Source organism: Phanerochaete carnosa (genome assembly GCF_000300595.1).
Source record: "Phanerochaete carnosa HHB-10118-sp unplaced genomic scaffold PHACAscaffold_13, whole genome shotgun sequence".
Taxonomy (NCBI): domain Eukaryota; kingdom Fungi; phylum Basidiomycota; class Agaricomycetes; order Polyporales; family Phanerochaetaceae; genus Phanerochaete; species Phanerochaete carnosa.
In genome coordinates, this window is record NW_006767640.1 from 971,089 (window position 1) to 986,444 (window position 15,356).

A 15,356-nucleotide genomic window follows, 5' to 3' on the forward strand; every position below is an offset into this window, starting at 1 on the left:
CCCTGTAGTACCGTACCTATTGCTGAACGCCTTCTTCAACTGTGCTCGCAGTTATCGGCATCGCTCCAGTCCCATGACGCTTCAGTCCCCCGCAGAAAGTCGGTTCTGTCGTCACTTCAACTCGTCTGGAGTTTGCATCGAGCACTGACTGAACAAGAGGATTTAGACCCAATACACCCCGCGCACGCGGAAGGGCGAGCGCCTCCAGCACCAAAAGTTCGCCTCAGCACGATGACGACCGCTATTGGTAGGTAACGCAAGCACATCCTCCGTGGCACGCACGCTGATGGTTGTACCCCAGCTCACCCCTCTCCATTCTTAAGAGAACCAGCTCCCATGCGGCTCGCAGGGTCCACAATGAACATTTAATCGCCACTTCTCGGTCAATCAAACAATGGCTCCCTGACTATGGCTAATTTACCGATCCTCTCGAATTCTCTATTTGCCACTACACGAGTAAACTACTAGGCCACTTTGATACAAGCCGATGCCCTGCTGCCCACGCCATGCCCAATGGCGAAGACGACCGATCACCTTCCTGCATCGAACAGCATCGGCGAACGTCTACATGGATCTCCTAAAATTGCAGCCAAACCTTAGTGCGTCCGCCACTCTCTTGCTTGCTCCATGATTGACCTTGACTTTGAGAACATGCTGCGTCGACGTGGTCCCGGAAAGCACGCGAATATTGGCCAGAGCTCCTCCATAGGTCCTTGTGACCAACATCTGCTATTCAACTGCGTTTCCTTCCGGTGCACTTCCCTTTCCATCTCTTCCCATCCTCTCCCGACGCTCACGATTGGGATTGGAGATGCACGTTTTGCGGAGGCGTCGCTGTCAACGCAACAGATAGCCAGTGATTCAGCCCTTCTGCGTTGTCTCGGCTGCGGTCAGCTCGCCGCACGGAGGTCCTCTCCGCCTCTCTTCCGCCACTTACCGGCGCTGCTTTCAACACTGTTGCCCAACCACAACAACCACCAGGCTTCGTCGTTGAACATTCTTACACTGCCGCCGCCATCACCCAACTGGACCCTATAATGTGACACGTTTTACGGCACTCCGGGCTAGACTTACAGCTTATCTCGATTCTATTGTGCTTGGCGCACAGCCCCATCGTCCGCGGAGCAAAGCGGTAAGTCATTTCGCGGAGCCCTGCACTGGAATAAATACTGAGGGCTGTACGCAGACCGCATGCAGGCGCAGCTCAGGCCACTCTCGCTAAGCGAGTCGCATCCCCAAAGTACTGCGGATGATGACATGGCACCTTGAAAGCAGGAAAGGGGCAACATCGGAGTCCATATCTTGTCTTTCTGAATCTCAAAGAATTTAAGATCCGCGTAGGAATGTTGTAAGTTAACCAGCGAGCTGCACGTGTTGTGTTCTCCTTCAGTACCACCCTGCAAGTTTGAGCATCTTTATGTATGCTGTCACTTGGCCTGGGAAAATAGCAGCAGGGAGAAAAGACCAGCAACTCCAATTATAGCATATGAAGCTGAAGGAGATACTGTTTCGCCTTTCGTATGTGATATACTAAGAGCCTTATATTGTCTGACACGTACTTCCGTAGAAAAATTCGCTATATGCTTCCGAAGAACGAATTCCTAGGATCTAATAACGCGTATTGCCCTGTGCTGTCTGCCTGCGCAGTGCCTAATGCCCCAAATATGCGTCTCGTTCACAGGGAACGATGCATCAGCGGTGTTCAGGAACCAAACGCATATAAATCAGCCAAGAACACCGAACCAGAAGCTAACAACAGTTCTCGAAGCCCTTGCACACCTGTGGACACACACCTCATACCTTCATCATGAATGTCCTGGGAATGCCCAATCCATAGTGAGTTGTTCAGCATCTCGAAAAATATAATCTTTCCTGATCCTAGCTTTGTCCCCAGTGATTCAGCAGTGTCGTACCCCCCTGCGACATTCAACGAGGCCCCTGTGACTCATTCTCACAATAACCCGTCATATTTCCCCACCCAGGCATGCTCAACTGTCCCGAGCCAAGTATGCTGTGACCCTTCGCTGGCCGCCTCGTCCTCCTCAGCAGGTTCGTTCATTTGTGCTTCTGTGGTCTCTGTGCTGATATTTGTTGCAACTTGTCCTCTAGATTCCTACTGGCAACAGCCCAAAGGCAAGAAGAACAGCACTACCGTCACCGGGACTGTTGACCGCGTGGGCTGCTGTATCATTATGTGATAGGCATCGGACGCATCGATCCGTCAGGCTGAACGCTGTCGGCTCTCGGTCGCAAGCGAACCTTGCATCCGCTTCTTCTATGTGTCGTATGACTCTTTATATCCACTGATACCCGACATCACGTCAGTTACCATGTCTCTTTCGCTAGCACTCCTTTCACGTAAACCTTCTTGACTTGTGATATGTGCTAGATGCAATGGTTACCTCTACTATCGTCTCTGCTACGCGGACTCAGTGTTATCGTGGCTCTTCGGACGCCATTTTCTGCGACCGCCGTCGATGGAGGACTTGACTGTCTTATCCCACCTCGAAATCGTGCTGCTCCACCGTTATTCCTGCTGCTGCTCTACGTGGACCTGGTAGGACGGCGTATGCGCAGCAGCATTGTAAGTGAGCGTAAACAGGTACTCCTACCGCACGCGGCTCTATCTCGTTCTCGGCACCGTCGTAGAAGGCAGCGAAGGCGACAGAGGAAGGAGTAATCCCGCGAATACCTCGTACAAATCGAGTTTGAAGTCTCGTTCGCTATGGCGCAGGGTGGAGTAGCCGCCTTCGTGAAAGATGGAAAGGACCATGAAGTGACATGGTATGTTCCTCACTCCTGGTGTGTCCCTGCGCATATTGAGGGATGAGCCGGACCCTGGAACAGAGACAGGTAAGCTAATATCCCCGGAAGACGTCGGGCAGACTTGCCTTAAATTCAGCTTCTGGTACGGCTCCGTCCGTAATCGTTCAGGCTCGTCTCACGCCTCCAAGGAAGAGCTCAGTCAACGGGCAGCACTAGTCCCAAGTATCTGGACCGAACCCGGACGAAAGATTGCTCACTCCAAGCTTGTGTGCCCGTGGCAGGAGCGCATCCAGCTTGAAGCTTGAGGACGCATAGAAAGAGTGGCAGTATTAGGAGATAGTAAGACAGGATCAGTAAGTGAATGAAAGGAGGCAAAGGCTTGATATAACCGTGAGAATGACACGAGATAGAAACTCAAGAAATAGATGAACTAATCGATTACTCATTCATTACATAACACTAATAAGCGTGTGACGATGCCAGACATGAAGCTTTGAAGGGTCGCCGCTCTGCCGAAGTCACGACAATCTGAATATTTCGTGCCCATGTACATATCGCTGTGCGGTGCCGGATTCAAATAAGGCAGCCCATGCTGATGAAGAAAGCGGCTAAGCGAGTAGACTGCATAATCCGTGGACGTACTTTCGGCAGATGGTGAGACCTGACAAACACCAGACGTAGATTCCAGACTCGTTTATACCAGGTTTTCCTTTAAAGATAGTACACTCTAGTCCACAAGATTTACCTTTCTTTCTTCTTCTTCTCCTTTGGATCCACCCCTTGACAGGTACATACATCGCACTATGCCACAACCTCCAGCTGCGGTCTAGTCAAGCTGCGCAAGGTTGTCGCGGACGTACTCCTCGAAGAGCGCCTTGTAGTCCTTGTGCCAGCGACTGAGCGCAGGGCGGCCCTCGGCGACGTCACCCGCGGCCCATAGCATCCGGAGCTGGTCGACCTCCTTCCGAGTCTCGTTGTCGGGCACGATAATGTAGAAGTTGCCTTCGCGCACACGGTCGAGCTGCAGGGCAGTCAGTCGGCGTCAAGGGAGATGGACAAGGGGACAGAAGTTGTGGATTCAAAGCGTGGGGGACAGCATACCATGTAAAGCACAGTCTCCTGCGCTGTCCACGCGCCTGCAGGTTTCTCGGTCAAGTTACCCTTCGTCATGCCGGTGTGCGTCCATCCAGGGCTGCCAACGAGTATAGTATGTAAGCCTCAGTCACACGGACACTCAAAACGGCACGTACACGAAAAGGTGCGCGGTGATGTTGCCTTGTCCTGAATTGCGTAGCTCGTGCGACAAACCTTCGGTCAGCGACTTGACGGCGGCCTTCGAGGCATTATACGCCGCGTTGCCCCTAGTCCGGTATCAGATCGGTATGGGCAGCTGGCCAAAGCGCGCATCAACGTACGGTGGGTTCGTAATACCCTGCTTTGATCCGGTGTTGATAATCATCGCAGCGTTTTCCTGAGGAAGCATGGTGGGAAGGAACGCATGCTGGACATTCACAATCCTAGGACGCGGGAGCATTAGCAGCCAGGAGCGCTTCGGAAACGAAGCCAGCGCATACCCGAAGACGTTAACTTCGAATATTTTCTGCCAGTTTTCGAGACCTTCCCAGGAGGTGCCCCTGAGACCGATACCGGCGTTGTTCATGAGTACAGCTACCTGTGAAACAATTGATGATGTGAGCTACGCCTTCATGCTGTGATCGCGTGCAGTAAGAATTGGGAAATGCAAGCCTCTCCACAAGGTCGATGCAGAGCCTTGCACAGTTTATCGTAGAAAATGAAGACACTTTGTTGCAGAGTCCATTACAAAGACGATCCAGGGGCAGGAGTATAGCAGTTATCCTGCCATGACAGGGAATGTCGTGTGACGGAAAAATTCATGTGCGAGGAGATCTGCAGAGGACTTCGCATTCTCGCAAATAAGATCTGGAACGAAGCGTAGCCATCGCGGCGGATCACCCTAATCGCGGAGAGCGATCCGTATGCCCCTTGAGGTGGATCGACAGGGAGAACGAAACTTCGAAGTGGATCGACGCCACATTGCAAGCCCGCGGCGTAGATAGATACGGAACTCTCCATTTCTGGATATCATGTGTAGCGCACGCACCTCGCCGAAAGCCTCGTAGACCTTCTCACGGAACGCTACCACAGACTCGAACTTGCTGACATCGGTCGGCACAGCCAGCACATTGCCCTGACCGATGATTGCTGCGACCTCTTGCGCGGTTTCCTGAAGACCAGGCTCGTTGACATCCGCGATCGCGATCTTCATTCCAATCCTGCAGATCGCCACTCATTAGCGCGTTCGAAAGGGTCCCATACCACAGCGACTCACCTGGCAAGTTCAATCGCGGCCGCACGACCGATCCCGCTGCCTGCTCCTGTGATGACGGCGACTTTGCCCTCGTGCAAGACTGGATGAACACCATCAACGGGTGCGATGGGGTTCTCGTACGTCCTCGCCGAGCCAGGACGCATGGGCGAGTGCGAGGGTTGGCGGCTGCCGCCGAGGTGAGGGATAGCCATTGTCGTCGTCATCGAAAAGGTGCGAGGGCGGAAGGGAGTTGAATGGGACGGTAGACGGACTTGTTTTACCGACTTATATCTTGCAACGCTTATAAGGTGCACTTGTCTAGGCTTCATCTCCTTGACGCCGATGACTCGATGACGTTTTTGATAGTTGCATTACCTAAGCAGGCGCTGCCTTTGCTCCTCGGGACCTCGTCGACCCGGTCAACATGGCGACCACAAGTCAGGTCTCCCACAAAATGCAGTAGAAAGCAGCACACAAACCTTGAATTCCATGCTGTAGGATGCTTGCCGGTCCGATACGAAGTCAAGCGGACTCCAGAGATATATGTTTCCTCTCTGGTGGCAGCGAAAACAGCGCAAAGATACCAGCTGGTGAATCACAAAGGCCCAAGGTTCTGCTACAAGTGGCATGTCACCAAAAGATAGGGAACACGGGCATCCTCGGCATCCCAAGTGTCCAGACCGAATAGAGCATCAGGTTCACAAAGCATTTGTTCACCTGACTGTAGAAGACCCACTGTCGCGTGTCACGGATGCTATCGCCCCGCACCCGACAGCCGAAGTGTATCGCGATGTTTCAAGCCTCGGTGGGTCGACTTTTGGCGTGTCGTGTGCATTAGTAGTTCTAGATGTTATTCTCTCTACGATGCCTAGACTGGCCATCTGACGAGTCCGCGAGCGAAAACCAGCACCGCTGCAAGTATAGCTAGCTATATTCGTACCCCATAGGGTGCAAGCTGTCGGATGCTGGTATTTCGTCACTTGTTCTTGATAATACATCTTCAATGTCACTGTGCCATGAAAGATTGCCAGACCGGTCCTTCAGCGCGATCAGCACGATCAACAGGATGTCCTTAAGGAAGTTAACCGCAAGACAGGGAAGTCGACAGGATGAAACACTCAATCAAAACGCACAGGCCTGGTGCGATGGAGACGCTTCAGGCAGTGCTCTACGAACCGAATTTCATGGTAAGTGCCGCAACATCATTGGAAGTTGCCAATATATCAGTCTATATACCGAGGTCCGGATCGTTCTTTAGCTTCAAGCTTCAGCTTCAAGGCAGACACGGCGCAGGGAACACTCTGGACTCTCCCTCCAGTTGCACTCCCCGCCTGGCACAAGCACAGCTTCCTCGTCTAGAGACGTGAGGAGCAAGAGCTCAGATTTGGCTTGTTCAAGCCCATTACAGGGAATACTACGCAATCCATCTGCAGCCTCTACTAGTAGGCTGTCCGAGTCGCCGTGTAACATATAGGAGCCCTAGCAAGCATGTGTTCGAGGAGACTACCCTCGGACTCCCATGCCTCGACGCTTCTCACCATTTCACTTGGTAGCTCATATCAAGTTTGGACGAAACCTGCTTGGTCGCAAAGACCGCGGAGAACTCCAATATCGAGGGAATACCAAGGCCTTGGGGTGGAAGCTCACTGTTACCTATAGAACCATTGGAGTGCAATAAAAGGTAATCATGTATGTACGTAGAATTTTTAAGTCTCTTCAGCCACTTCAGGGGGTAATTCAAGGCATACAAAACCGCTGACCTATGGCAGATATTACAATTTTTAGGGTTATGGTTATAATCTTTGACTTCTTGACCTCTAAAACTAGAGGCCTTCCCGGGTGAAAATACGATTTGGCATCAAGTTTTGTCCGCTCATGCGGCTCGAATAGATCACGGCTGGTATTGTAGCGTCGTACCGCGTATGCAACATCACGTCCTCTTCTCTAATCAGCGCGGATCGTTCCAGTCTTTTTGATACCATAAAGCGATAGGTTATATCACTGGCAGGCGTGCATATCATTGCTTAAGTTATCATGTAACATGCAGTGGTGTTGAAGTACAGTTTCTACAGCTAAGATGCCAGGCAGAATCTCCAGCTGAACGCCCACCAGCCCATAGGCAGGATGCCATGGCGAATCTTAGTCCCATTCTCCATTGTGCATATCTGAGACGCCTAGCACTTGCGCATTTCCCTCCTCCTGCATAGAGCGCATCTCGAGGTAAATATTGCCCGCCAATACGGAGTTCAGCCTAAGAAACGCTCAGCATTGGGCAAGAAACGGGGCACACGATGGGGCGCGCACTTACGCGTCCAGTATCGTCTGCGTGTGCTCCAGCTGAGCGATGCGCAAGTTTAGTTATGCGCAAAGTCAGTCTTGAGACGACGGGGAGACGTACCACGCTTGCTCGCGCGAGCTTAACTTGGGCTGTGGACACAGCGAAGTGTGCCCTTATGCACGCATCAATCATCACTCGAGCGAATATTCGCGCTTGACTTACACCAGAAGCACAAGGTCCTGAGTGCCTGGCGTGATCAGATGTCAACTACCCATGAAACTCAGAGGTGGCACGGGGAACCGACTGGTTTCAATGAACTTGCTGCAAATAGGGCTTGAGAAGAGGTACAACCGCTCGGCACGTGCGCGCGGAATCACAGTGACGAGGACGATGACAATGAGGATGATATCATTGAACATGGAGAGGAAGATTGCCGTCTCAGAGACTGTGTGGTAGACACGTGAGCTGTAATACGAGACGAATATGGCTACAAGAAAACTTCTGCAAGGACAGTAGTCAGCCGCAAAGGAGGGAAGTCGTAGGAGCAATACGTACACGACGGATGTACTTCTCGAGGCTGAGATTGCTCGCTGTGAAGCAGCCATGCTGCGTGAGGGGCTGCGGCACGTAGTGTGCACCGAGGTACTAGAGCCTAATGAATAAATTGCGCGAAGGAATCGCCGTCGCCGTTACCTACTAGGCTAATGATGGTGGACGCACAGCCGACGAGGGATATTACCACGGGTACTATGGGAGTTCTCCTTGCAGATACATACGCACGGACAGCTAGCGCGGCTGAAATGTTGTTGCGTGGTTGATTTTGATTAGCGAGCTGGAATCTGTGAGGGTCAAGGGGTGAAACGCACCTGTCAAGAAGAGAAAGCCAGCTAGCCGGGACATCTGGTACGCAATTGTGAAGACTGTGCAGCTAAACCATTCGGTCCAAATTAACGAAAGCCTGATGTGAATGGTCTCTGCACAGTTTCTGCTGACCTCTACCGATACGGTCAGCTCCCATCAGTGAATTTTAGGGAGTGAGGCATACTCTATTACTCTGTGGCATCCCAGATACAATGGTAGCTATCACGCTTGCAAAAATTGGAAAGTATCGAGCGGTCCCGAAGAAAAACCTTGCTGTGAAGATGGCTTCGTATGCATGGGTGCGCCATATGAGGTGCATTTCTTCACCGAACGTGAGTACCCAATTGTAGACGAGCAAGGCTGACAGAGCTATGATTAGTAGAGCAGTCGGAGATGCGTACAACGTATAAATACCTACTAAGGCCTGCTGCTTGGCAGAACCATGCCAGATACCTCGCAAAGACTGTCAGTTTGTGCGAAAGGCCATTAGAGCCGGGGCGCTCACAAGTCTTCAGCGGAAGGTATAAAGGCGGAAAAGTTCAACTGCCAGTACGCCATAGTACAGCAACAATGCAAGGGACGTCGAGGGGACGAGCAATGAAATGGACGCTCGAAGGTCTTTGACTTGCCAGCTGTAAGTACGGCTGCGCTTGTGGCAGTGCTGCTTCGGCCTTTCGTTGAGCGCGGGCGCGCAGCTCACTGTCGAGACAGCGCGCGATACACTGAAGATGGACGTATGGATAGCTGTGTACCGTCAAATGCAGGGAGCACTTGTTCACCGAATACCCCTTAATATGACCATGTTAGTCCCGTCTTCGAACATCCGAAAACAAAATGCCATGGTTCTAAGGTAGATAATCAAATGAATCACCCTGATGTTGATTGCAGGAGTCAGCTGCATATCATTCGAAGATGTCGGTACCACAGCGCTCACATCGTGAGCCCTCCCCCACGAGCTGTGAAATATGGCGGTTGCCGCTCACTCGCATCACAGTTGGTGACCTGGACCTTTGGCCTGTATGTTAACCATATAAGCTGCAATGGATACTGGTGATGTAGGCGCGAGTCCACAAGAGAGCGTTGCAGTGAACTGGAGGGGTATCATAATATTCGTACAGCCTGCCGTAGTACGGGTTAACATTTGCTTAAGCCTTTTCTGTGAGGTGCTTTCGCAGCCAGGCTGCCGTCCCCTCAGTCGTGTTCCAAAGCACGTCAAGTCGGGACAGTGTCCAGGTCTCGTTTACATGCGGAGACGGCAGCACTGCGGCGGCTGCAAGGGCCATATATGTGTGATACGGATCTGTAGACGGTCATTAGAGCGACACGCCTGGAGCTGCCAATGGGCGAGTATGCACCTGCCGGCTTCTCGGGGGCCTTGGCGAGACCGCCCATGCTGAACTGACACCGGGCAAGGAATGCGACGAGGGCAGCGTTGTCAACGAGATCTCCGGCACCGAGGATCTGTAGATGTTCATGTTAGTGAGCAAGGGAAGCGAGAGTCAAGGGATACGCACGGCGAGCGAGGCACCGCACCAGAAACAGTAGCATGCGTCCGAGATTTTGTTCGTGCGACCTGAGAAACCGCCGTCCACGGCCTGGTTGTGTAGCAGCCAGCGAATCGTGCGTGCACGGAAGGCAGAGTCGATCAGACGCTGCGCAGACGCATTCGAAGGAGCAAGGTAGAGGGACGCGAGGGCACAGTAGGTCGTCCCGCCGAGGGCCTCGTCAGAGGGCTGTTGGCCATAACCACCTTCGTAGTCCTATATCAAAGCTCAGCAGTCATGGTAACTACAATTGCTTCTCAACGCACCTCACATCGCCGGATATACGCTAGTGCCCGATTGAGGTCAATACCAGTCCAGTCGTTGAGCATGCTACTAATCGCGAAAGCGCAATAGACACAACGCAGGTCTGTCTCGCCGCCGCTGGGCAGAGCGGAGAAGCTGTGCAATTCTTTAGGCGAGGATCAGTATACAGCAACATCAGGCTGACCTTCCGTCTTCTCGCTGGCAGGACCGTACGAATTGAACAAGACCCTTGCGATCCAGCCTGGATAGGTCGTCGCGCAAGATGGCAAGGGACAAGATGGAAGTGTATGTCATGATCAGATTAGGGGTATCGTACTCGGCGTACTGAGCCTACAGAGGATGAGTGACTGCTTGTGTCTTGCCTTCCTGAACTCACAGATGGTGGAGAGCGGATATCTATGGTCATATAGTTGCTGCCCTTAAAGCCAGTGCCATAGCCGCACACTGCAACTCGTGAGCGGCATCCACGCTCATCATGCACAGCACTTACCACTCTGCTGCTCCCACATCCATCTTATCCATGCCGCACGCTCCTCTGGTCTTGTCTTGGTCTCCAGGGTACCGAGCAGATCCAAGCTACCAAGACAGTAGAATCCTATGGCGACTCTAGTTCATCCGAGATATAAATGCATGATGTGTGTACCGGAGGCTTCATAACGCACCGCGAAGCGTCTGCCTCGACTGCACCCGCGGGAAGGCCGGCCAGGAAGCGTTTGCAGTGTCCGACATGTCCGCCACGGTTAAGGGGCAGGACCGGACTGGTTTCTGACATTAGGAGGGCCTACCGTGTCAAATTTTACAAAATTAATACGGAGCCAAGGCCCAGGTAACCTCAGGTTAAGCGCAGCGATCTGGCCTAATATGAGCCTCCGTGAACCACGATTTTGCCTACCCGAACGTCCTCTGTACGAGTTGGAGGGTCTCGACTTGGAGGCCCATGTCGTTTCGCACTGAGGGGTCAAACCAAATCACGTGATGTGATCTGAGATTTCAGGCGACGGGCGATGACACGGACGACAGACCAAGCGAAATGGCCACCAAAATCAACATTAATCATCAGTTTATTCGGGCGGGCACCAGGACGCTGGGCATATATCAAAACGAGTCGTTGGCTGCGATCATGATTGTACATTTCACGCTACAGTACAGTCGTGGCAGACTATCAATAGGGATGTCTAAACTTCCAGCCTCAGACCTCAGCCTCGGGTGCCAGCGCATGCCAACACTTATCGACGAGGTACACTCTTCGCCTGCGCCGATCTCAGGTTAAATCGCGGGTCAGCCTGAGGCTGAACAAGCTGACAGTCCACGGGTGTCCTATTCATCACTAGCAGAGCTGGGCTCGTTCTCACAATCGTAAGGCGAAGAATATATTCAACTACAAATAATTCTGCCGCTTTGAACTTGCCTCAGGCGTGTAAAGATGCCTACACTACATTAGAGTACTCAGGAGAGGTAGCAAACAAACTTTGAGACCCGCGTCATTTCTTATCGCAGTATGCCCGAGTCAGATCAGAGATGGCCGTCCTTGCGATCTTGCGAGCCGTCACTCTTCAGCGTTCCAGTATTTTCGCAGAGCACGCTTTGTAGGGTATCTGACGTTGCTAATAGCCTGTTGTTTATTTTCGCGGTCGTCCAGGAGAAAGAAAAAGCAAAAGTCGGTGGAAAACGGCGCAAAGCTACGGAGCAGAACGCCAAAGCGCGCTTACACAACTCTTCCACAAACCACGACGACGAGCACGCGTACGCCGCTAAGCGGCTGCACAACACGCTAAATCTGCTTGGAAAGCAGCCAGAGAACTACACAATGTCTCAGTCTTACTTCCCCGGATCGTCAAAAGTTGCTTCACCCTCCCCTATGGAGGCGCCCGCGGGCGGGGAGGGGCACTTGAAGGTGGAAGATGTGCAGGGCGCGTATGTTGAGCAGAAGGAGCGGTATGTCATCGAAAAGATTGCTGAGGAAGAGCTTTCTCACCATGCACCAGGTTGCTCAATGGTATAGATGCTTCTGAGGTCATCCTGCAGAATCTGCGAAGCTTCAACCAGCACTCCTGGGTGGTTAGGTACCCTCAGTTCCGGGATCACGTCGAGGAGAAGCCCAAGAACGCCGAAGATGTCTCAAAGACCTCGCGTCGTAAGAGTGCTCGACGCTCGCTTTCTTTTGCGGACGACACTTCCTTTCAAGCTGAAGTTGTGGTGAGCTCGGCCAGGAAGGGTCTCACCCGTTCTGTCACTCTTGCCACTATCACCGACGAGACCGCTGTACCGGAGGAGAACGCAGAGAATGACGAAGATCGTCTTGTCACATCATCTGAGGCCAGCGACTTCCACGTCTTCCGCCTCGATCTGAAGCTTGGCTCGCACGGCTCCTCGTCCTCACCAGCGTCCCTTGTTACTCAGCTTGAGAAAGCTTCCATCGCGAACTTACTCGACGATCGCATCTCCTCAGCTATGACGCACCTTGAGAAGCTACGCCTTCGTGTCCAAGACACTGCCTCCAAGGTGCTGGTCACTGGCGACTTGAACGCCGGAAAATCGACCCTCGTCAATGCTCTGCTGAAGCGGACTGTCATGCCCGTTGATCAGCAGCCATGCACTACCGCATTTTGCGAGGTACACGATGCGACAGAGAACGGTGGTAAGGAAGAAGTTCACATCCTGAAGGAGGGTGTGGCCTACGACATCAACAACGACTCGACTTTCACTCGGGCTAGCATTGCTGACTTCGAGCAATTCGTATCAGAAAACGAAAATGAGCAGCAAATGCTCAGGGTCTACCTGTCCGACGCCCGGCCTTCGACCGAGTCGCTACTTAACAACGGTGTCGTCGACATCTCCCTTATCGACGCACCAGGTCTCAACCGTGACAGTGTCAAGACTACCGCTGTCTTCGCTCGTCAGGAAGAGATTGATGTTGTCGTCTTTGTCGTTTCAGCGGAGAACCACTTCACTCTATCCGCGAAGGACTTCCTCTGGACCGCAAGTAATGAGAAGGCTTACCTCTTTATCGTCGTGAACAAGTACGACCAGATCAGGGACAAGGCTAAGTGCCGCAGGCTCGTTCTCGAGCAGATCAGGCAGCTTAGCCCCAGTACATACGAAGATGCCGAGGACCTCGTCCACTTCGTCGATTCTGCCGCAGCCCTTCAGACTAAGACCCCATCGTTCAACACTCTCGAATCTTCCCTTCGCTCCTTCGTCCTCACGAAGCGCAACAAATCTAAGCTCCACCCGGCCGCTACGTACCTTGGCCATCTTCTTTCTGACGTCGACCTTCTTGTGGGCGCCAACGCTATCGTAGCCCAGGCCGAGCTTGACCAGGCGCGTACCGATCTCGAACGTTCGCGGCCGGTCCTTGAGAAGATGAAGAACAGCCATGATGCTCTGGAGGAGAGCCTTGAGGGCGTAGAGGATTGTGGTGCCAGTCGGGCGCGGATGCGCACTAAGGAGCTCCTTATGGGTGCGCTCGACTGTGTTGGTGCTGGCAAGCTCGGAGTCAACGTGCCCGAACTCCATCTCCCATCCTACCCCGGTTTCTTCGGCCTGTGGGACTATGTCAAGGATGTTCGTAAGGCCTTGCTGGTCAGTCTCGACCTCGCTGTCAAGATTGCCGAGGACGAGGCGCGCATCACAACCAGCAATGGCATCAACAAGATTTCCGACCTTGATGATGAGCACTTACCGGAGGGTGTCGAGCGCTCGCGCCGTGTCTTCATGCCCGAGGCGATGTTTTCTATACGCAACAAGGCTAATAAGCGCAGGTCGAGGCGCATGTCGGGAGCCATCGTTGCAGGCGGCACTCATGGCCTCGGTATCGGTCTTGCGCATCGCTCAGACATGCTCGAAACGACCTTCTTCGACATCTTCGACGCCGAGCACCAGTTTTTGGTCCACTTCACCGACGGCTCGAAGAGCATCGAGGGCGATGGCGTTTGCATTACCGCTCTTGGTGTCGCTTCGGTCGGCATCAGTGCGCTTACCATGGTCGGTGGCCAGACTCTCGGCATTCGTGCACTTTTCGAGGGCGTTGTCCGCGCCTCCGACTTCATCGGCAACGAGAGCGCTCGCAAGTGGGCCGCCGTCATTATTGGCACGGCTGTCGTCGGCACTACCGCGTACTACATCCTCGAGCTGCCCAAGGCTATACCGAAGACTGTTGGTCGTCGCATTCGCGCCCAGCTGCTCAGGGACGTTGAGGGCCGCCCTGAGGAGACCTTCGTGGAGTGGAACGCGGACCGGATCAGCCGGGAGACGCGCAAAGTCCTCCGGCTGGCGTCCTGGGACGTTAGGGCGCGATTTAAGGGCGCGATGGAGGATAGCGGCCACAAGGTAAAGAGCGCGGAGGAGGTCGAGAGGAAGGCACATGGTGCGCTGGACTACTTCACCGGCGTGCAGGCGAAGACAGGCGAGGTGCGCGAGACGGCGGGTCTGGCCGGCTTTGCCTGAGCGGAAAAGGAGTGATGAGTATTTATCTCTTTTCTCTGACCTTAAACCTTGGGACGCTTCCTTTCCCACCTCGATTCGCCCAACACAACATTTTGACAACCGTTGGCATTCTTGTTCATATGCCGCGTCTCGCGGCGTGTGTAGGCTGTTGGTTCGACTTCTCCACTCTATACTACCCCTTCTGATTCCTCGTCGCTGTTACACTACTCTGGCGCGGTCACTCTTTATCTTGTACACTAAACAAGTTTCTCATTTTTTGCCGGACGAATGGATTCCCTGACGTGAAGTTACCTCAGTCTATCAACTGCGACAAATTTTGCCAAGACCAGCGCAGGTACTCTGTTGGCGCCGCAAGGCAACGATACCGGAAGAACCTGCCCCGCACCAGCGCCGGAATCCTTTCCTCGGAGGACCCCAGCTTGATCACCCCTTTTCCCTTCTCCATTCGCAAGGCGCCGGGTACTATACAAATTCATTCTTAATGGCCTTCTTGTTTTGACTGTAGTTCTGCCGTCGTAAACATTGCGAGCCACGATAAGTAGCTACTTTCACTTTGCTCACTTTGCTAATACCTATTTGTCAGAGCCTTTGTGGCGCGGCGTTCCGTGGTGGGCTCGAGCCTGCCCAAGTCGGCTTCGAGCTCGCGCCTCGAGTCACCAAGTTCCTCTCATCCGGTATCGAGAAATGGTGGATATTCCAAAGCCGCGGCTTTAGCGATGAGTGAAGTGTGGGATAACCACATGCCTTGGGGGTCCGAGTGTTTCCCATGTGTACTGTTGGCATCCAACGTTATCGGCCTGATCTTCCCAGTCATTTCCCGGCAATAAAGAGTAGAGCCAATGGATATATACGACAGCGTTTCCTTGGA

The 15,356-nt window shown here is 53.1% G+C and overlaps 3 protein-coding genes across 3 annotated transcripts; 1 reads left to right on the plus strand and 2 right to left on the minus strand.

Moving 5' to 3' along the window:
* Positions 1-3,592: 3,592 nt before the first annotated feature.
* Positions 3,593-5,259, minus strand: PHACADRAFT_106145 (uncharacterized protein; the record flags this gene model as incomplete). The annotated part of the gene is made up of 7 exons (XM_007401763.1): positions 3,593-3,787; positions 3,868-3,958; positions 4,017-4,127; positions 4,182-4,283; positions 4,341-4,438; positions 4,889-5,060; positions 5,117-5,259. 7 exons carry the CDS (start codon positions 5,257-5,259, stop codon positions 3,593-3,595), a joined length of 912 nt encoding a protein of 303 aa, XP_007401825.1.
* A 4,073-nt stretch (positions 5,260-9,332) lies between these two features.
* Positions 9,333-10,931, minus strand: PHACADRAFT_265451 (uncharacterized protein). The gene is made up of 8 exons (XM_007401764.1): positions 10,705-10,931; positions 10,533-10,648; positions 10,419-10,486; positions 10,227-10,372; positions 10,045-10,177; positions 9,749-9,994; positions 9,590-9,695; positions 9,333-9,534 (listed from the first exon to the last, which is right to left on the minus strand). Exons 1-8 carry the CDS (start codon positions 10,812-10,814, stop codon positions 9,380-9,382), a joined length of 1,080 nt encoding a protein of 359 aa, XP_007401826.1. The 5' UTR covers positions 10,815-10,931; the 3' UTR covers positions 9,333-9,379.
* A 651-nt stretch (positions 10,932-11,582) lies between these two features.
* On the plus strand, positions 11,583-14,598 carry PHACADRAFT_265453 (uncharacterized protein). Its single transcript, XM_007401765.1, has one exon. It carries the CDS (start codon positions 12,494-12,496, stop codon positions 14,486-14,488), a length of 1,995 nt encoding a protein of 664 aa, XP_007401827.1. The 5' UTR covers positions 11,583-12,493; the 3' UTR covers positions 14,489-14,598.
* The last annotated feature ends 758 nt before the right edge of the window (positions 14,599-15,356 follow it).

What these genes read in the sequence shown, in the direction of transcription:
- PHACADRAFT_265451 (XM_007401764.1), bottom strand. Translation starts at nt 10,814, where the DNA reads ATGTCAGAAACCAGTCCGGTCCTGCCCCTTAACCGTGGCGGACATGTC. An exon ending in TGCCAGCGAGAAGACGGAAG is followed by an intron (nt 10,178 to 10,226) that starts GTCAGCCTGATG and finishes AGAATTGCACAG; the next exon opens with CTTCTCCGCTCTGCCCAGCG. An exon ending in GGTGCGGTGCCTCGCTCGCC is followed by an intron (nt 9,696 to 9,748) that starts GTGCGTATCCCT and finishes GAACATCTACAG; the next exon opens with ATCCTCGGTGCCGGAGATCT.
- PHACADRAFT_265453 (XM_007401765.1), top strand. Translation starts at nt 12,494, where the DNA reads ATGACGCACCTTGAGAAGCTACGCCTTCGTGTCCAAGACACTGCCTCC.